Source organism: Agelaius phoeniceus, chromosome 1, assembly GCF_051311805.1.
Source record: "Agelaius phoeniceus isolate bAgePho1 chromosome 1, bAgePho1.hap1, whole genome shotgun sequence".
Lineage (NCBI taxonomy): Eukaryota > Metazoa > Chordata > Aves > Passeriformes > Icteridae > Agelaius > Agelaius phoeniceus.
Genome location: NC_135265.1, coordinates 35686562 through 35708889, shown reverse-complemented (window position 1 = coordinate 35708889; position 22328 = coordinate 35686562). Strand labels below are relative to the sequence as shown.

Here is a 22328-nt window from a genome sequence, read left to right as displayed (position 1 = left end):
TTCCTGGATTTGTGATGGATTTTCTTCATGAACCCAGGCAAGTACCTGTGCCTTGCTGCAAAACCTCCTGCCTCACACAGAAGTGTTTTGAGACAGTATGTAAATGTCTGAGAGGTGCTAGGACTGTGCTTTCATGGGCACACAGTGTAGGAAGCAGGACAGAGCTCAGGATGATGCCCAGGAGTAGAGCTGAATATCACACTGATGAGCTGTGGTTTCTATCTTCCTGCACATCATCTTTTACACCCTGTGCAATCGCTTCATGTGTTTAGTACTTCTACTGCTAGTATTGCATGTCTGTTTGCACAAAATTTGCCCCTGACATTATAGGAGATAAAACTATTGCAGTTTTTTTCATTGAGCAGAGACATCTACATGTTTTCTGTTACTATTATGCCACGCAGGGTGATGAACTTATATACCAAAGCAAGTAGAAATGGAGAAATAAATACAGAAGAAGAAAACAAGCAGAAAGATGACTCAGCCAAACCTGCAGCAGATTTCTAAATATTCTATAATTTTCAAGGTCTCTGTGAGAGAACAGAGTTACCTGGCTATCATTTCAGTATTTTAACTTGAAGATAGTACTTGGCAGGAAGCATTCAACAAACTGAAGCTATATGTATCATGTTGAAACATATCACACAGACGTTATTATGCAGATGCAGGAAGAAAAATGCATCCTCATTTTGACAAGGAAACTCAAAACTTTAGGTAGTACACAGAAAAGCACACTAAACAATGATGGGCGAGTACTTGTCTAATAAAGGTGCTTCTAGTGGTAGAATGAGGCTGCCATTCCTAATTAATCAGCCTTAAGGGAAATGATTATATAAAATAATGGCATAGAAAAGTTAAAGCATATAACACCCCCAGACTGCACCAAAGATGTTTTGGTGATCATATGCTGCTGACAATTCATCAGATATAACAAGGTAGAGCAAAAGAACTGACCTCCCGAGGACAAATGATCCTCTTGGGACGTGGTGCCTCTTGTTGCAATTGATACACTGTCAAACACAAAAAATGTACAGATCATTAGAAAATGGCAACATACACAAACTTTTATTCAGATGAGTCTTTTTAGCCGGGGGCTGCAGAGAAAAATGCAAATGTTAAGATGATGACAGCAAAATGAGGAATTTCAGTGTGTCTAAGTCATTTATATGAAAATCGGTTGTTGACTGGCAAACTAACTGAAGTGGTCAATGCCTTAACTTTTAGAAGTATTACCCTTTTGTACTGGTTTTTACATTTCTGTACCAGGGAAGACTAGCCAGAAAGACCCACTAGGTCTTTCTCAGGATAAAATCTCACTTTTGCATACACCATGCTGTAACAACCCAAGAACAGATTGTTTACCAGTAACACCAGGAGTTTTTTGGATAGGCCAAGAAAAAGTTCAATACCTTTGAATGGGCTCATCACAATCTCATTATTTATTTCAAGATATACTGGCAATTACTGAAGAGCAAGCAAACATTCCTTTCAGAGCAATTATGCCCTATTCAAATGGCCCTGGATCAATTTTGCAAATCTTCTGAGGGCTGCAGGAGAGAGACCTGGGGCTAGGGGTACATGCTGCCTGGCCCCTAGACTCTTCACTGCATGTATTTAATGAGATCCTCTCCCTCCCTTCCACTGCAGAGTTGTGAGAAGAAGCTGACATGCAATGACAGTAATCAATTCCAGCACAGACAGACTGTCTCTCCATAACTCCAGTAAAAATCCCAGAGGTTTGGATTGCCTCCCTTGAGAAAGGCCTGCTGTTATGCTGACCTTCTTGTATTTGGAAAGATCATGTCATGCCCATGAATTTTTTTAAAAGACTGAGTTTCCAGGACACGTTTATTCACAATGCTAGTGAAGCTCAGGATTATGCCCTGAAAGGTGGTAGATTATGGGAGCCATAGAAATGTCTCTAGCTTTGATAAACATAGAAACTCTGTTGCAGAAAGTGAATTGAAAAGGTGTGAATTGAGGCAGCACCTTTCCCCCCCTTCTCTTTAACTTCTCTTCTAGAAGCAAGGAAGTCTGGAGAGTGGGGAAATCCTCAGCCTGCACCCAAGTTTCTCACACAAAACTCAGTGGGACGTGAAAGCTTTGGGGGCTCCTGCTTCCTGCTCACATCAAAGTAGAAAAACCCATAACCTCTCTTCTTTAACTGATCCAGCCTTCATCCCTGGTTCCTGGGAGAGGCACTGAAAAACTGTTCATCACTTCTTATATTCCTTACCAATTTTAATGCTGGATGTGATCCAGCTCTAAATTTCTACTAAGGCTTTGGATTTACTCTGCATCATTCAGCACTGTCAGATCTCCTGCTACTTTTGCACAAGATTTATGATAACTTGATAATATTTTGATAGCTCCATGATAAATATGGTCTTTCTTACCTCTTGTAATTATGTGACTAAGATTCAAAGACTTCTACTCTTTTGTGATCAACCGACTTGTGTATCTGAATAAAGTGTCAAACAATGCATGAAAATTTTGTTCAAAACCCACAGATTGTTTTTTAAACCTCTGATTATTCTGGAGCCCAATAGCACAATTTTAAAATTAACTTCTGAATGTCTGAAATGAGCATAACCACTGATTGAGCAAGTTAATGATGCTTAAAACTAAACACATCCAAGAGGAAAATAACAATTTTTTCCTTCCCTCCATTTCCAGTGGAGAGAAGGAACTCTAAGGATTCAAAATATGACAAGAATAGACTGCTTCTCATTTAAAGTAAATTATCTATTTCCCCATTTAATTAATTAGAATTTTAACTGAAAAATCATACTTCATAAAAATTCCATTTTTCAATAATCAAATCTTTTAAACATAGACTGACACAGCCAATTAAGCTAGTGGAGTTTCTAAGACAGCTTTGATAAGAGTCATGTAAAACAAGTAGGTCTGAAGAACACACAGGAAGCCTATCTTGTGATGTGCTATATTTTTGAGAAATGAAAAAAGCAATGAGCTCTCTAACATGACCAAGAGGATCTCTGAGGCTGACAACACCAAATAAGCAATGGTGGGGAGAAGAGTCAGCATTTAACAAAACAAAGGAAGGAATGATTAACAGGAAAGGGCAGATACAGACATGAAAGACATGAAAGCAAACACAAAAAACTGGATGTTTATAGGATGTAGTGGGATAAATCAGTGCAAGGATTCATGATGAGTGCAAGGAAGACAAATCATCTTAGCAACTGTATTTTGAATAGAGTGGAAAAGGTTGCTGTTGTTCTCAGAGAGAGGTGGGTAATTAATTTGTGCAATAATATGAACTGAGAAACATATCTGATTTAGAAATACATCAGAAGAAAACATAGATTATAACTATACAAATAAATAATTAAAAATTTTATGCTAAATGTACTGGATGAGAAAATGGCCCGAGCATGATCAAAACTGAAAATGCTGGAAATGGGAAATGGTTTCCTCTGAAGGACAAAAAATTCACACTTGGCTATATTAGTTCTAAATTGATAATTATTAAACTGACAGAAAGACAAACCAGTGGAACAATTGGAGGGAGACACAGAACCATTAGATGGAGGGAGAGAAGAGAGACTGGGAGCAGAGAAAGGACTGAAAACCACCAGTGGCACTGTGGTAAGGGACATCGAGCAGCTCAGGGGGAGACAAACAACAGAGAAGGACCAGACAGACAGACACACAGCTGCCAAGGATTCCCAGTAAGGACACACAGTAAGGCAAGGGTGGAAAAGGTAAAACAACAGTGGAAGTTCAGTGAAGTGGAAAACAAGGAAGGCAGTGTCTCCCAGACTAAGGCATCAAGGAGCAAAGCCAGTGTGACCCTACCAAAAGCGGTGCTTTCCCTTAGAAAGGTCTCTGCTGTTTCTGCTTCAAATGATTGCTGTGAGAAATCCTGCTAATGGGCTATGAATACAGTGCAGTATTATGGCTAAGGTGACTTGAGAAAAATGTGCCCTACAGCTAAGTTCCAATGAGCACAGACACCTCATTAAGTGACCTCATTTTCAGAAGTGCTGAACATCCTGCAGCTCTGCCTGATCTCATTATACACTTTTTCCAAAGTGCTGGGCACTGGCAGTGAGGCTGACATTGCTGAGACCCCAGCACAGTCCAGGGGATAGTCAAAGATTCAGAAGGCACATATCTCTCACCTACTTGCTCAAATGGCAAACAATCCTTGCCTTTCTGCCTCATTTTCCCATCTCTGAAAATCTTAAAACAGAATTCAATGTATAAGACCATGGTTAAGTGAAATAATAGAAAACCACACTTATTTAATGCAGTGGCAAGCAGTGATTGACATCTGACCCAGTCAATTCCAGCTTTTAGAACTGACAGGCAGGTTACAGACAAACCCACTGTGATCATAGAAAAGATGACACTCAAACATAATGATGCATTATTATTTTAGCCCTGAGAAAATTAACCTTATAAAAAGTCAATTGCATGCAAAAAGAAAATGTATTATTACTGCTCTCAGAGAACTGCATCAGACTGGGAGTGGTTTTTTGTTCAGCATCAGATGCAAATGAAATGCACAGTAATAATACACATTAAATATGAGGCAAAAATTCAGCACAGAAAAATGCAGTGGCTTCTATTTGACCCTTGAACACTTTTATCAGGTTCATACTTCAGATAACTTGCCAGCATTCATAGTATTATAGTCACATTGGAACTTACAGCGTTAACAAAACTTAAATTTATTATTGCATTACTTGAGGAACATTTCTTTGAGATGTAAAGTAGCTGGTTAGAATATATCTTTCTCTCTTTTGTTCCTGTTAGAGCACGAGTCTTGTCTCAGGGGATGAAATAGGGAAATTCTACAGTATGTTTTAGGAAGAACTGTCTAATTCCAAAATCCAATCTGCCTAAGAAACAAAGGGGTCACATGCAAAAATCAGCACTTACTCCTTTTCTGCCAGGGAAGAAGGGCTATCACCCTTTCTTCATACTTTTTTTTTTTCATTCTGCAATGTGTCAGGACCTCAAGCTTTCTCCTTTAACTCACCTATGATGAGTGTTCAGTGACGCTCCAGCGGAGAGGAAAAAATCCTATCACGGCTTTTATAAAGCAGCAAGGAAACACAAACACACCGCCTTCTGTCTCAGAATGTTTCGCAGAGTTCCTCAGTTTCACCTCCTCAGCCTCATCTCAGTCAGGCATTTTTTATCCATGTGCTGAGCTTGAACAATATGAGCTGTCCTATTTCTGCAGGATTACTCACATGCTTAATTAGGAACCTAAGTGCTTGGCTGAAACAAAGACTTAATTTCTAACAAAAATGAGTCTCGGACACTGTGCCTATTATTTGATGAAGGACAGAAGGCAGGGAAACTTCGTGAGGAGCTGGAGCATGGCATCAGCTGATGCTCTGTGCCTTGCCACTTTGCTTCCCACCAACACACTTGTCTTGAATAATGCAAACAAACATTTAAGTGGCATTGACACATGACTGACTCAGCACATGCCAATCTCAACAGGGGTAAAAGGAGGAAAAAAGTGGTTTTACATCTCTTCAAAATTCAAGCACATACGTGCTGAGGCTGGCAACCAGCAATAACTATGCTCTTTCAGTCAAACAAATTGCCTACTCCTCCTGAGAAGCAGGTAGGGTAAACAGTTTGTCCTCTAAGAGGGCAGTGCAGTAGTGGAGCAGGTTATCCACAAAGGTTCTACCCTTGCAGCTTTTCAGGACTCAGTTATGTAAAGCCATGGCTGCTCTGCTCTAGAGCGGACAACTCCCAGTCATGCTTCGAGTGGGAAGCCAGATCAGCTCCCCCAGAAGCCCTGCCAACCCACATTCTGTGATTCTTATCTTCCTTTATTTACTACCTCAGAGATGGTAAAATGGCAAAATACTGTTTTCTATAATACTTCCAACATATGGCAGACTACAAAAAAAAATCTGTTATTGGAACAATGCAAGAAATCTGTTATTAGTTGATCTGCTTCTCAGGTGAAAATGCAATCAAACCCACTGCCTAGAGACTGCTGGCTGCTAGAAACTTTCCAAACTTTTTCCCAGGTTCCTTCCTGTTAATATGAAATTATTCTTGCCATTTCTTTTATTGTCTGTGTCCCAGGGCTATCAGAAAAAGTCTGAAAAACTTTGTGACCCGTGAAAGTCCAACAATTCCTCACAAGTGAGTGAGGATCTTCTTCACTAGAAGTGTTCATGTTTTCCAAATATAGCTGAATCAAATTTTTACATTATGTCAAAACAGTAAGGCTTGAGATCTGGAAACTGTTGCACTTTGATTAGTATTTGTCCATGGACACGTGCAACACTGTTTATTCGAATACTTCGTTGGCATAAACAGGAAAATCTGCCTTTGTTTAGAAGCTAGAAGGATTGAAGCCTTGATCTTGACATCAGTAAAAGGCAACATAGTCACCTAAATTTATCCAGGACTTAAAATAAGAAATCAAAACTATATGCAAAGTATCTTACTAGTATGTTAGCAAAATTTTAAAAATTACTAGGGAAAATACATTGAAAATAATTGTTAAGTAGGCAGTAAACTCAAAGTGTTAAGCATGAAATAAATATATAAGTTAAAACTGTCATGAGATAGGACAGCAGGTTGAATCATAGACAAACTATTGCTGGACATAATCTCTATAATTAATTTACCAGATCAGAATTCTTCTTGCTGAGTAAAGAAGCATACATCAACTATCATTGCAAAGAAAAATGTGTATCTGTGGCTAAGCAGTCTCAGGAGTAAATCTTTCTAAGCTTAAACTATTTTCTGCCTTTTGGAGCTGTGCAACTTTTTCCAAGGTCACTCATGCATGGAGTTTAGACACTGAGGCCATGATTTTGTCATCACCACAATACTGGCATCCTACATATAGTGGAATAGGAAATTTTATATTCATAGACTATTCATCCATTCTGGTTGCATTTGGTTTATTTTTTCCATTTAAAAGAATGTTTCCTTGGATTACATGTAAGCTATCAGATAGAAGTAACCAAACTTTTTCACTGCATGCCGTGATCTGTCTGCTGCACAACTGGGGCAACCAAGAAGAGGTAAGTAAAGGTAGGTTCTTATTTCCTGACTTTTTAATGAAAACTTACTGCTGAAAAGGAAGCATCTGTCATTTGAAATGCTGGTCTTCTCAGAGTCAATGGCAGCTTTTTCATTGATTTTGAGTGAGCTCTTTTTAAAAAAATCACTCAACTGTCTCCTTCCTTTCAAATACTCGGCAAAGAATGCTGGAATGGTCCAACACTCTTGCTGTCTTTTTAGGAGGCTTCTCTTACATGTTCAAAACATTACAACAACAACAACAAAGTGTCTAGAAAACAGCGTTCTGAGAAGCAAGTTCTGTAATTTAATGGCATATTCAAATTTTGGTTGAAAAAAATCCCAGTCCATTCTGGGGCAGAATGTCATTCTCAGGTAACACAGAGGTGATGTCTTTGAAGTCAGCAAGACAGTTTAATGTGCATATAAGTGAAGTCAACAAGTTTATTCTAGTCTTCAAAATTACACATGTACCTGCATGAAGCTACTGTGATCATTGTGTTTTTGTAGTTGCACTTTGGTAATGGCACTGTACTGAATTTGCCACAATAAAAGAGAGAACTTTTGCTTAGGAAAGCTCTGTATCTGAAAACAAAAAGAATAAAACAGCTCTCTATACCCGAAGCTACACTCTTATTAAAGTTCCAGGAAGGGTTTAAAATAAAAGATCAAATTTAAAGGCTGTCCTTAATAAGGGATTTAAAAGCCAATATTTTGTCTTAGATCTGTGCAGCTCTATTAGAAAATACATTTGGAACAAAGCAAAAGAGCATAAAATATGCACTTCTGCACTGCACTCTATGTAAATGATTTTTCTAAAGGCAGACAGGAAGGTTCAAAGAGCTGATAATGCTGTCTCCAGCTTCTAAACCACCACTTCAAAAATCAGCTTCTATTGCTAAGGATCAAAAATATTATCTTAAAGTGATTTGGTGACCCATATAAAAAGACAAGTATTCTCAAGCCTGACCTTTAGTAAACATACAAAGCATTAACCTCTACCTCTGAAATCCTTCCTGAAAATCTCAGCAGAGAAACCATGAAACCCAGGAGCTGCACACTTTTAAGGCAATGGAGGGAATCTGGCACACATAATCCTGCTGCCCTTGTTCCATTGAAATCTATAAAAGTTCAGGTTTTGCTGCTGTCCCATACAGTAATTTGAACAAGCATCTAATAAATTTATGTCTTTCTTTCAAACAAAAAAGGAGAAAATACCTAACAATGACTGACACTTTGGTAAGGCACTAAGATTATTCAAATTCAAATAATTCATAAATAATTTCAAATAATTCAAATATACTCACAGTATGATTTCCATATTGGAGGCTGGTATTCTTCAGCATCTAAAATAGAAGCAAAAAGGGAGAAAGAAATCAGTCATTTGGCCACTGGGTCAAACTGTCAGCCTGCATTTTTCTGCTGAGAGACCTCTTCTTGTCAGCAAAATTCACATTTCTTTCCCAAGAGAGATGATAGCCTATTTACAGTACAGTTTGCTATGTGAGAGAAGAATAAAAATTTCAACCACTTGTGGATCCAATGTGCTTTTCCCAAATTATTCAACTGTGGAAGAAATTAATTTTTGACCGATTTTTACTAATCACCAGTATTTTTAAAATAATTAACTGGGCTGGTAACGACATTATTTATTTGCTTTACCTGGCATGATAAACAGACAAATCACTACTGGTTTTCAATGTGGTTTCTAACCCCACTAGTAAGATTTGAAAATGAGCATCAATGAATAACCCACGCTGGGGCTAAAAAGATGCACAGCTCAGGTTGGACACGGATGCACAGACCTGACAGTTTCAATGAAAGCCAACTGCACTTCTTGAACCCATATGTAATTGGCATATTTTCCAGAAGATGAATCAACAAAAACAATATGAAAAAGCTAGAAAAAGGAAAGACTGCAAAACCTGCCATCAAATAGGTTACGTTATTCTATCGTTACTGACTAAAGTGGCACAAAGAGTTGGTATTTTTTCTTAGTGACCACTCCACGGGGAGGTTTCCAGCTCTCTGCAAGAAAGCCAATTGCTGTAACCTACAGAAATCCCAGCAGGAGCCAAGCTGGAGCAGAAGGAGCAACACCAGTGATAAAGGGTGGGGTACTGGGTACTAGTTTGACTCTGAACTGCCATGCTGCCAAAAACTTTAAAGTCATTTACAATGGGTATGTCATTAACTTACCAAAACTGTGCAGTTTAATTAAGGTACTTGTTATTTACTAAACTTCTACTTAAGTTATGCTAATATAATTCAATTATAGTTGCATAGCTCATGCTCCTTGTCTATTTACATATACACAACTACTTTAAATATAACCCTGCAAAAGTCTGTTTACTAGGAATTTTAATCACTAACTACCATCTGCCACTTTTAACTCTATTGTTTTAGAAGAGGATAAATCTAGCAACAATCACAGTTACTGCCTGGAATAGCACCCTGCAACAATTTATAGATATATTGATTGGGAAACCCATTCAGTTTCAGTTTCAACTGAATCCACCTTTCAACTTAGGCAAAGTTCAAAAGACTCCCAGACTAACAGAGTTATACTGTGCTGTGGCAATCCAAGAGTAATTAACTTGCAAGTTCATTATGCAGAAAACTTATTTTAAATTGTATGAGGCTATTCATGAGATGAATGAAATTTATTCATAAAAGAAATAATTTTTTCTCTTCTCAAATTCTAATAGTATTATGTCACTCTGTTTTTTCCCCCCATACATCTACTGCTTCACATATAGTTTATCACAACACTGTAATATTGTATATTAAATTCTTCTGTCAATACTTCTGTGCTACTGCAAGAGAATTTCTGAATTTCCTTCTTCACATACTATATTTTTTCAACCGAAGAAACACTGAGATAATGCAAATATCTTATTATCTGTACTGGTGACTTCAGATAAGGAAGTAATAGCGAGAGAAACAATGAAAAACCAATGAGTATCAGTTGTTGCATTAGTCTTTCAAATTAATTAAAAAGTGCACAGTAAATTCAGCAGTGAAAGCTGATGTACAAGTGGCCATAAAGTGCTTCATTAGCTGGAGACAGACTGATAGAGAGAAAACACTGCAGCCAAAATGGAGAATCATCCAAGACATAAATCATACTACAAAACTCCCAATGATTGCACTTGATTTGTCACAGTTAAGAATCTGTCAGCCCCAGAAAGCGTGGACAGAACCATTCCTCAATAGCTAAAATAATTCTAAAAGACAGCACACTTGGAGGAAACCCACGTGTCACCAGTGCCTCATTCACCATTACGGGTGAGGTACTGCCACATCCTCTGTGATCCCTTCTGCTGAAAGCATGTCCCTGAATCACAGGAAACAAAATGCCATAGTGATAGTACTAATGGAGTTTATTGCCAGGCTATTTGATGGCACCTATTTGTAGGGAAATAAAGAATAATTTGTTTAAATACAACTTGGAGACAAGGGTCATGGTTGAGGATCAGGGAGAGGTCTAATGGAACCCAGATAGAAATATCTTTATTCCTTTGTGGCAGGAAGCTGCTGAGCCCCTGTTTAAACAACCCTCATCCTTGTATGGTAAAGTCTTAGGACTCCCATCCTGGTTGACTAGATTAGACTGAACTTCAACCATTCTTAAGTTAGAGGTCAAAAGAGGCAAATCCTGCCTGAGCAGATTTGATAACTTCTATTTGCCCTTTTTGAAATTTCCGTTCTTCTGTATTTTGTTATTCCTCTGTATTACACAGCAGCTTTGCTCATTAAATTGTGCTCCACTCTCCATCATGAGGCTTTAAACAGCAGTTCTGGCTCACAGAAATTAACAATAAAAGTTTGGGTGGTTGGCTCAGTTACTACAGGACACCTTTACACACAGATTGTGCTTACAGTTCTGCACATGGTAATGGTCTCAGCAAGGCCAACAGACCTCAGTTTCGAGCCACTTAGCAAAAATCAATCAATCAGTCAATCAACCAATCAATCAATCAATCAGACTTGGCACAAATGATGGATGCCCTGCATTGATGTCTCATGAATTGATATCCCTCATATGAACTTTGATTGTAATGACTACCAAAACTGTGACTGGCAACGTGGGGAAAAGGTTCACTGAGGTACTCTCAGGTGATAAGACAGGGTCTTTCCTATTGCTCTTTTCTTGAAAGGTTCATATTTTCTACAGTGACTTCTTGTCTAGATTCAGAAAATGTGCCAGCGAAGGCTGAAAGAAGTTGTCAAAGGAGACAAGATGAGTAACAGCTCTGAAAAACCCAACAAAATATCCCAATGTCATCTGTGACATACTTTTATGCAAGTCAGCATAAGAAAGACTCACTGTAAAAGAATTACAGAATGTCCAGTTAAGGTATTTTTAAAATTCTTTTAAGTCTTCTCAAAACTGTATCATAAATGACCTTGGCAAAACCAGAAAACCTTGGAGCAGTTACTGCAAAGACTAGAACTGGCAAAAAAAGCACGAGAGACTTCCATAAATAATATTACAGGCAATACTGTTAGCTAAAAGCTTTGAAACATACTAGCTAAGAGAGTGAATATTTATTAAACCTAAAAAAGTACTAGAAGTCAGTTGTATGCTAAACTGAAGAACAAAAGGAATGAAGAATGCTGACTCCTGAGGAATATTGCAGCTATGAGAAGGTTTCTCATAATGCAAAATTGACAAAAAATGTATTGGAAAAAATTGTCAAACGAAAAATGGTACTTGGAACTGGAAAATGGGAGTAAGGAACAAAAAGGTTATTTATTCACTTTATTTGCTTTATTCTTCACAGAGCAGAGAGGATGAAAAGGATCTTAGGAAAAATACTTTCCTAAAGCTGATGGAACACTTAAAGCTGAGTAAGTGTAGAAAGACTACTTTAAAGGGAGGACTGAAAAGTTGGGAAATAGACAGATAAAAAGTAAAACTACGTAAGATTCTTTATTTAATGAAACATGAAGACGGAATATGTATTACTGTCAACAGTGGGCAGTAAAGGGTTAACACATTACTCAGAGCCATTCTTAAGCAATTCCTGAGAAATGACCTTACACGAAGTATATAGTAAGTAAAGTCATCCATGGACTTCAACCCTTGCTCTTCTCTGCGCCTGGCCCTGTACCAAAGTATTGCCTTTCTGGATGTAGTTGTGAAAGACACAGGAATGACAGAATTGCTTTTTACTACTTCCTTGTACTTTGTGAAAATGATGATGTAATGCCAACACATGTGGGTTTGTGCTACCAGCATCGTGGCTGATTTGGCTGAAGCAGATCTAATGAGAAACTAAGTTCAAAGTGATTCTTCTGACTCTCATGACTGGTAATGCACTGAAAAGCATAAACTCTGTTTTACAGGAAAGCCCACAAATTACACCACAATAATCAAATATTTATGACTTATAAGTGGCATTTTTAAGCATAAGGAAAACAGTAACAAATATCCATACTGTAGCTATATGTCATGCCCAGTTCTAGATATGCTAAAAAGTATTAGTGATTCCCATGACAGAAAAGAGTTAAGCAGACTAGCAGCAGGACAGCTCCCAAAGGGGAACTGTCATTATTTGCTGATTTCTTATAGTCTCTATGAAAAAGAGTAAAGATTTTCTTTTTTTGCCTTTGTCCTTATGAAAGGATTATAAAAAAATATTTTGCAGTTCACCTTGGAAGAACTGCCTCAGCCTGGATTCTCTGCCACCATTGTCTGAATTTTGGACTTCCTTTCCAGTAACAACTAATTTTAAGACTATGACCTGCATGTGCAAGGAAAGACACTTGTGTGTGAGGAAAAGCCAATCTGGAAGCCACTGGTTTACTGGCAGTGTGCAGATAAATGATTCACCGGATGAACAAGTCTAGTCACTAATTTTTTTAATCTTCTATTGTTATTTTAGGACCAGAACTAATAATTATGAGTGTTTTAATGCTCTTTGTATATTTCCTTTAAAGACCTTTTTCACAGGTTTACCACGTACACTTTCATATTTATTGCTTTGTTTCCAAAACATTAAGTTAGCATATATTATTAAATACATCTTTCTTATTTTTATATATGTAATTATATATAGAATAGAACACTGCTGAGTAAGAGCTTCTGTGAAACATAAACACTGTTTGCACTATTTATGGACCTGGGTTTTTTAATATTTTTCCCAGTACAGATAGAATTTTATTATTCAATTTACTATTATGTCAATGGCCATCACAGACCCACAGAATGATTGGAGTTGGAAGGTACCTGTGGAGAGGATGTGATCCAAACCCCCTTCTCAAGCATGGCCACCTATAACCATGCCCAGACAGCTCCTGAGTATCTCCAAGGATGGAGGAACCACAACCCCACTGGGCAACCTGTACCAGTATTTGGTCACCCTCACAGTGAAGAAGTGTTTCCTGATGCTCTGACAGAGCCTCCTGTGTTTCATTTTTGTGCCCATTGCCACTGGACATCACTGAAAAGACCTGGCTTTGTCCTCTTTGCACTCTCTCCTCAGATATTTATACACTTTGATAAGATTCCCCTGAGCCTTCTCTTCTGCAGATTGAACAGTCCCAGATCACTCAGCCTTTCCTGATAGGAGAGATTCTCCAGCCTTGCAATGCCTTTACAGCCCTTTATCAGGATCTCTCCAGCAGTTTCTTAGCTCTCCTACACTGGGGAGCCCAGCACTGGACACAGCATCCAGTTGTGGCCTCATCAGCACCGAGCAGAGGGGGAGAATCACCTCTCCTTTGACCTGCTGGCAATGATGCTCCTAATTGCAGCCCACGGTCCCACCAGCCACCTTCAAGGGAAGGAGACATTGCTGGCTCATTTTGAACTTGGGGTCCAACAGAACCCCAGGTCCTTTTCTGCCAAGAAGTTCTCCAGCTGGGTGGTTCTTGGCATACACTGGTGCATGGAGACTAAAGTGAAAGAGTAGTAAGGGGGCTTCTTTATGTGGTGCTAGTTCTTTTCTGACACATAAAACATAGATCCACTCTTTGGTTTTCATTCTGTGATTAGAAAAAATACCAATTACAGAAGTTCATTTTCTTCTTATCTGATCCCCTACTGGCCAATATTGTCCTGGTGAAGGGTTGGTTTAATTTATTTTGCCCTCTCAACAATTAATATACACACACAAACAACTATGTCACTTTGCAGTCATTTTGCAAACCACTTTAAATTGGCACGTTTTTCTATGTTTGATGGCACTCATTTGGCATACACTTTGGACATCATGATGACTTCCATCTAACTACCCTTACAAGGCACCTCTGACCACTCTAAGAAAGAATATTCTCATTTTCAAAGTTGCAAATAATCACACTGTCAAGTAAATCCCCCACCCTAAATCCTGAAAAGTCACTGCTACTGTGAAGAGCAAAATTAACTCTCTTGCAGTAAATAATTAGCAATGGAGCTGTTGAAATATTTCAGCATGTCAAAAACTCTGTTTAATGTTTCATTCAGAACGAAGAATTGCCCATGGAGGAGTGAGCAGTTGCCAGCTTTATCACTGAACTTTCTCATCACAAGTACATGGACAGCTAAAATATGGAATGAGACTTCAGTTCTTGTCTTAATGAGGCACTTTAGCTTTCAGCATAAGGTACAGAAATGATCAAACTGTTTACTTCCAACACAGTTCATAATTGGTGTATTAATTCAGATGATGGGAGCTTCCCACTGCGCTGTTCTCTCCTAAGAAAAAAATTAAAAATCAGCAATAGTGTGTAATTTAAATGTCAAAAAATGCTCACAAAAGGGGTGGAGTTCTCTCTCACACAGCAATTAGACTGAAACAGTAAGCTATTAATAACCACAATATAAATTGACAGCTATTTTGTATCTTTTCCTTTTGCCTACCACAAACTTGCTATTAGAAGGCACTGCTCTGAAGGTAGATCATTTAGCCAGCTCTATGAACCAGGGTCATTCCAAATTGTGTTCTCTCCTGCTTTTGCTTCAGATTTCAAAATGGTATCCTTCCATTCACAGACAGGTGGTCAGTCCCTGGTTACTTTTGTTTAGTGCACATGTCTGTTTTACTAAAATGCAGATGAAAGATCATGCAAATAGATAAACCTGATAATTTAGAAGAGATACCGAGTATCAAATAAAATATGAGTTTGAAGTATTTGGGTTATTAGGGATGTCCTCCAACAGATCACAGGAGATTTGAATGTTTTAAATCCACAGCTAAACTTGTATAACAAAATTATAAGGAGCCATGTTCTGTGGCTGGTGAGTGGTGTTCAGCCAGCTATGACCATCAGATTGGAGCAATATCCCATTAATTAAAAAATCTGCCTCTATTTTGCATAGATTTAAATATAATTGAAAGCATTGAAAATATAATTTTAAATTTGGAAGTTGAGAAAGAATAATCAGAGTTCTCAATAGGAATAGGAGAAGTGAAAAAGGGACAGGTATCTGTACAGTTCTAATTTTCAAACTCTCTTTAGGAGTCTAGTCTTTCTTAGGGCCCAAAAAATAGAATTAAACAATCTCTTCCAGAGTGCAAATCCAAGAAGCTGACAGGGATCTAAGTAAGCTGATAAAAATGTTCTCAATGCTTTAAATATTTCCTGGGACATATGCAAGATTTAAGAGTGCAGAGGAGTAATCATATTACCTAATCTTAGACAGGTAGGTCCTTTCTAATGCTGAATCACACTGAATCTATTGCCCTTGGATGGCATTTAAGAACCTCCACAATCTAAGTGCTCTGAAAGGTTTTTTTCCCAGAGCAATAATGAAGAATTTCCTTATACAGATTATTAAAGATTGGTCTCTAATAACTAGAAAGGCAGACAATGAAAAATCATCAAAAATATCTGCATCCTTCATTGAAAAAAAATCTGTTGTCATTATTAGCTGCCATTAAATTTAATCTGGTCCCTAAAAATTACACCCAAACCACTGTTACCATTCTCTGTTTCAACACCAAAGCCAGTGTAATTAAAATCTAACACAGTTATTTTCACCTTTTCATGTTTTTAACCTATAAACCAGAGGCATCAAGGCATTAAAATGAGACTATCAGAGCTCTTCCTGACTGAGAGATTCCACATATTTTTAGGAATAAGCACATAAGTTAAATCACATCACATTAGCAGACCTCCTATCTTGCACAGATATACTTTAGCTTCTAAATAATGACCAGTTAGTTCCTGGCTGAAAATCAAAACCAGATAATCAGCTGGCATATCTGAGCATAGTTCTGATGCAGTAATTTTATCACTGTACAGGATATGGCAACACATTTCCAGTCATTTACTTACTGCATCCTAAAACTCACCCCCCAAAACCTTCCAGCCAGTGATCCCTGGACCCAGCAAAGCAGTTCAGGCATGGTAGGAAAGGGTATATGACAAAAATAACTACAAGTTACAATATAACTACAAGTTATAATAACTACAATAACGCTGGAAAATGGCATTAAAATGGTCACCATGAAGTATTTAAATTAGTATTTTTATGCTGAGGTATTGCCAGCACGTTCCCAGTTCCAGAAATTCACTCATACATTGACATGATACCCCTTTATCTGGCTTATCAAAAGAGCCAGCAAATTCCCAGAAAACTTATTAACCTTTAGCAAAGTCCAACTCATTGCTTTTGGTAACTCTGTTATTTTTGACATGAGTCATTTTATCATCCCTCTAAGCAGGGGCACAAGTATTTGTCTTGTGGTGGATGTGAAGTGGTCCTAGTGCTGCAGCTGACTGTGGTGGCTGTTCATTTGCTTTTAGAGATTATCCCCATCTGCCCCATGTAGCCCTGCATTTGCCCCTCTCTGGACACAAAAATATAAGCATTTCTTACTGAAAAGACTGAAACTGCATACTCAGAATGAAATGGAAATCCACAGGAGCTATGCATATCCCAGGGACCCTAATGAACTCTGTGGTCTAAAGACACCTTCAAGCCTTGGAAATCAGAGATGAGAACTATCCTGTCATTCAAAGCAGGCATAATGATCTGCAGAAGAATAAAATCTTAGCAAATAATTAGATTTTACTTTGGCTTGCTTTTCAGGTCCTGTAGTATTGCTGCAGCATTTACGTCTCTACATTAAAACATGAAAAACAGGAAAAACACCACCACCTGCAAAGCATATTTATCATTCCCACAGCTCTGGGTAAAACTTGGAATAAATGGGACTCCTAGGATAAGAAGCAGCACTGTACCTATATACCTCCCCTGTTAGAAAAATGTGACACTATTAATCACATTTTTTGGTGGGCAGTTTTATGTAAGTGTATCAACTACATTCAAGGCCTATTGAATTATTATTTTGTGTGATATTAGTCTCTAAATCTTCAATTTTTCTAAGAAAATGGGTTGGATTAAGGCCAGCTATTACTGAGGCACTCACCTTCTCATCAAGTATATTGTGCAGTTGTACAAACACTTCACAGGTGGGTTCTATTCTATCATCACCCACTATTGAACTGATCTCCCACTACAGCTGCTCCTGCTCTTACTACTCTGGATCTGAATACTGGAGAAATGTTGACATTCTTAAAATTCAGCTCCATGACAGTATGTTTACCCTGACAAGAAACTTATGTCTTAGAAAGATCTATGTAGCTACACCTTCTTCTCTGTAGTATTAGCCATAAAATAATTACTACCAGTATTTAAAATACTATAATGGAGTATTTGCCCTCAGATTAATATGGTTTATGTATTGTTTCCTTACTTGAGAAGAATTTTAATTGCCTCATGGAAGTCTTTAATTCTTCCAAGAACTTTTTACTACAGTCTGGCACTGTAATAGTTGATAATGAGTTCTTACAGTATCATATATTTACGAAATAACTTGTATGAAACCCTATAAAATTTAAAATACACTTAGGTCTTCCACAAGTTTTATCAAACTAACCAACAGGTCTGTGCAAAATGTCCTGATGCCTGGGCATAGGTGAGACAATTTCTCTTTGCAACCTGCAATGCTGGCAGCATTTTCCCCAGAGAAACTTTGGCCATCAGCATGTCTGATGAGGCCAACCCCATGTCTCTCTAGCATTTTCATTGTCAAATTAAAATTGGTCAAATTTCAAACTGGTGCTCATAGGACAACTGTAGGAGTGTCTCCAGTGGCTTTGCATGAGAGAACAGAATTTAGCCACCCACAATGTATAAAGGAAGATGCAACTGCAGCCTGGATAATACCCCAGTTTCCTACTTTGCAAATTTTAAAGATGCAGACAGCACAAGAATAGTGTATTTAAGTGTCTTAGAGCACATGAAATTTCTTTACATGCTAAAAGTAGATCAAACAGAGTGGAAACAGTAATATCTATATTAAAATGGATTTTGCTTCTGTGTCACTGGAGATAGCCTGGTTATTTTTACATAAATAAATTACAAGGGAAGGAGAAAGCACAATCTTTCTCTGTAACTTTTCTGGAATTGTTCTTCACCCTTGTAAAAAGAACAAATAAAATTTGTTTCTTACTCCACTTATCTTGCAGAAAGACTCAGAAGAGGGTAAAGCTAGTGCCTAAAAGCACATCCATCATATCTTCGATCATAAAATCAGTCAGTGAGGAAAAAAATACCTTCTTCTATCCTGTTATTTTTAAAGATACACCCAATTGCCACAATTTTGAAAAAAACCCTCTAACTTACCCCCCTGAAACACTCTGTGTAAGGACAATTAATTATTAATAAGGTTATGATCTTGGCACAACAGTATTTAATAAATTTCATTGCAAAGGCTCAGGGAAAAGCAGCAATAGTCATCAAAAGTTTTGCAAACGTATTTGCTGTAAGCTTCCAGCAGGTAAATAATAAACAATATTCAATACAATACCATTAAGCAAGTACATTTCTACTGTGATTTATACCCTGAATGGTAAAGTTTAGACATCAAATATCCTCATTTTTTTTCAGTAGGCCAAAATCAGCAGCTGATCTATATGATCCAGCACAGTCTTCCCTTTAAACAGCAAATGAGTCAGAATTCTTTAAATGCCATAGCATAACCACAGCCTTGATGATGAAACCTGGCCAAATGCAAGGCAGAATTACAGAAGCTGTTTTGTCCTTGCGCCCAAGCTCCCAGGGCTCCCATGGAGGTACCAATACTCTGGCAGATCAATACCTGTGGACACAACAAAGATGCTTTCCATCATTTGCTTCCCAGTATGAAACCAAGGAGAGCTTTGTTCTTCTGATAACGTACTGATCTTCATCCAAGCAAGGTTCACATTCAAGCATTTCATTACTCCCAAAGGACAAACGTGTGTCTACATGCTCAGAGACTCAAAACTGACTAATGTTCTCTGGAGCACAGAGGGGAGAACAAAAAACATTCAAGCCTTTCCTTTGGAAAGACCTGGCAAATGTCCAAAGCAAAATGATGCCATTTTTTTAAGCTAAGGGGAAGGGTTGGTGCCGAGCAAGAACTGCAAGTCTTAGTAGCAGCTTTGCAGCTCTGCTCTCATCCTGGGAGACATGAAAGCTGGGTAAAAAGATGAGCTGATTCACTCATGTCCAACATCACCAGAGCTAGGATGGGTATTTCATCTTGGAAATACACCAATACCTGTGTATCTTTTTTGAAAAAGTTTTTCCTGCTTTTCCTGAATGTTCGTTATATCGTACAAAAAGCCTGTCAGAGCTTGTCAGATCATTCTAGCAGCAAAACCTCCCAAAATACAGATTTCCTTGAGAGCCCAGAGGACAAGGTTGCTGGTTGTCTGTGAGTTTATTGGCAACATCAGTTGTAACTAATGACTGAGACAGTGCATTGCCCAACAACTCATCCCAAAGGAAGCTGAGGTTTTGCCAGGTTTTTGCTTAATTTCATCAACATTTTTTGATGCTCACAAGGGAGATAGTGAGCAACTGTGTCAGCTTTGTGCATCGAGAACTATAAAAGTATTCAACAGCTCTAAAATATATGTTTATTTTAAACTTTTATTTCTTGTTCTTATTATTTTCAAGGATAGTTAAAGGTATACCAATCTGAGAGAGTAAATATGCCTGCTTATGACAGCAGAAAATAGACCTGAATATTAAAAAGAAACACATCTCAAGAGGCAAGGGCAGTGAGACTTAAATCCAATTTGCAAGATAAAAGCTAGCCAGACCATTTACTATTGCCATCTGATAGCATTCAATATTGCTTGAAATTCATTAATAGGCTAGGTAATGTAAGTACAGTGCATGTATACAAATTTAATTCTATTAATTTCTACATTAGAAAAATCTAGTGAAAGAGGAGAATAATTATAAGGCAGTCTTACCAATCTGTGGAAAAGGCATAGAAAAACCATCTAAACCTCAGAAGAATAATTATCCCATGAGACTCCCACCTCCTGGGAGTGCCCATTATTGTGCTAGGAGAACATAAAACTGACATCTATTCAGAAAGACCTCCAGAACAATTTTGGCTTAGCTCTACTGCTTATCTTACCTTGACATCTTTTTAGGATATCTACAAGCTTCCAGCTAACTTACCAATACTGTATTTTATTTTTACAAGCAAGCAATAAATGCTTATTTTATAGCATATACTTTGCTTAACAGTGCAAATGTTGCAAAAATGCTTATGCATCTTAAATAAAAGGTCATTCAAATTTAAACAGCTTTATAGAGTAATAATATTTCATTTAGATCTGCCTACTAACTGCTGATTGCTTAGTCAGATTAGGTAGAACTCTAAATGAAAGGGAAGCAAAGCATTTTATTATCATTAAATATTCCCATTATGGCAGCATTTGGAACCCAAAATCAGGTTTGGTGTTACGTCCAACTGCTAACAAGTACAGTTTAAAAATAAAACACAGCAGTCGCTGACCTAAAAGTGCTTGTCATTATAGTGTGTGGCAAGCATCCAGCAGATAAAAGGAAAAGAGATGGAAAAGGAATAGGGTAACAAGAGTGCTATCCATGTCAGCCATCAGTACCAGTCACAGCATCCTCCCCTAACTATTAAGAGTGGTTTCATCTGAATGTAATGAAAAGGTAACTAGAAAACAGAAGAAGATGTCAGTAAAAAAATAAATTAAGTAGCACAGAGCATCACATAAATACTAGAAATAACTTAGGATAAGCTGATTTATTACTACATGAGAGAGCTTTGCTTATAAATGTTAAGAAAAATGGTGGAGATTTAGTTTCTTCTGAGAGCACAAGGAAAAACAACCTCAATACATTTATGTTACATTTTTATAGAAGTGACACATCACATAAATAAAAGAATTATTTTGGATCAAGGTTTTATAATAACCTATCTCTACTGAAGAGTGAATTATTCCAAAGCAAACTGCAGCTCACCCTGGGCATATCCTTCCCTGCTTAAGGTGCAACAGAGAACAGCAGCTGACTTTATTGTATTTTCAAAGACATGCCTATAGCCTATTGCTCAGCAGTTAGATTCCAGTGCATCATTTCATCTGATGCCAGTAAATTTACTTACACTGCTGCTGTGCAAAGTGTGGTCCAGAGACCCCCAAATGGTAAAAATTTTCAACTGATAAATGCTTCTTTTCTGAACCTAATTTATTGTCTAGAAGAGCCCCATTTCCTCCCAGCTTCTCACTCATTAGGGTCCAAGACCCAGTCCCCATTGTCATGAGGAGGCCAGATTTGGGAGCAGTCATGTATAGCTGATGAGGTCCATGAGGCACCAATTGGTGCCATTGGATAGTGAAATCCAGGAGAATGCCAGGTTCTGCCGCAGGCGATTTACGATGACATAACCCTTGGGTAGGAGGAGACGTGAAATGTGAGTTTCCATCAAGCAACCCAGTGGTTATGCACAAAAGCAGTGGAAGAATATTAACATGAGGTGGTTCTTCATGATCATTAGCTGCAAATCACATGTCCCCAAGAAATGCATTGCAGGCGCTTCTAATACAGCAGGAGAGCCTTGTACAAATGCTGTTCTCAAAACACTCACTTGAAAATGCTTCAGTGTTTTTATAACAACGAGAGAAACAACTGATTAGGTGCCAAAATGGTTTGATACCATCTCTGAAGAAAGGCTTTGCAGCTCTTATGATTTCTCTTAAAACAGTTTCAACTTCAGGTTGCAATGTCCTTCAAAGTACAAGTACCTTTTTATACTGGTTCCAACAAGGATTTCAGAGCTGAGCCCTGACTGCTCCTGCTGTTCTGCAGAAGTGTAATATTTGCATATCCTAGACTAGGGCACTATATTCATGCACTGTTTATTCTGCATCTCAATTATTATATTTATTGTCTTCTGGACAATAGGTAAAAAATCCTTGCATGTTTTACTTAAAAAGTGCCACAAAATACATATTAACTTAAAATTTATCAAAAA

At 37.9% G+C, this 22328-nt stretch overlaps 1 protein-coding gene across 1 annotated transcript in view; it reads right to left on the bottom strand.

Moving 5' to 3' along the window:
- The window catches only part of CHN2 (chimerin 2), a 159948-nt gene that overhangs the window by 84031 nt on the left and 53589 nt on the right, over nt 1-22328 (bottom strand). The window contains exons 2-3 of the mRNA XM_054641929.2: nt 8346-8384; nt 955-1010 (exon numbers count right to left, since the gene is read on the bottom strand). Coding sequence (XP_054497904.1) covers nt 955-1010; nt 8346-8384 — 95 coding nt within the window. The remainder of the gene's footprint in view (nt 1-954; nt 1011-8345; nt 8385-22328) is intronic.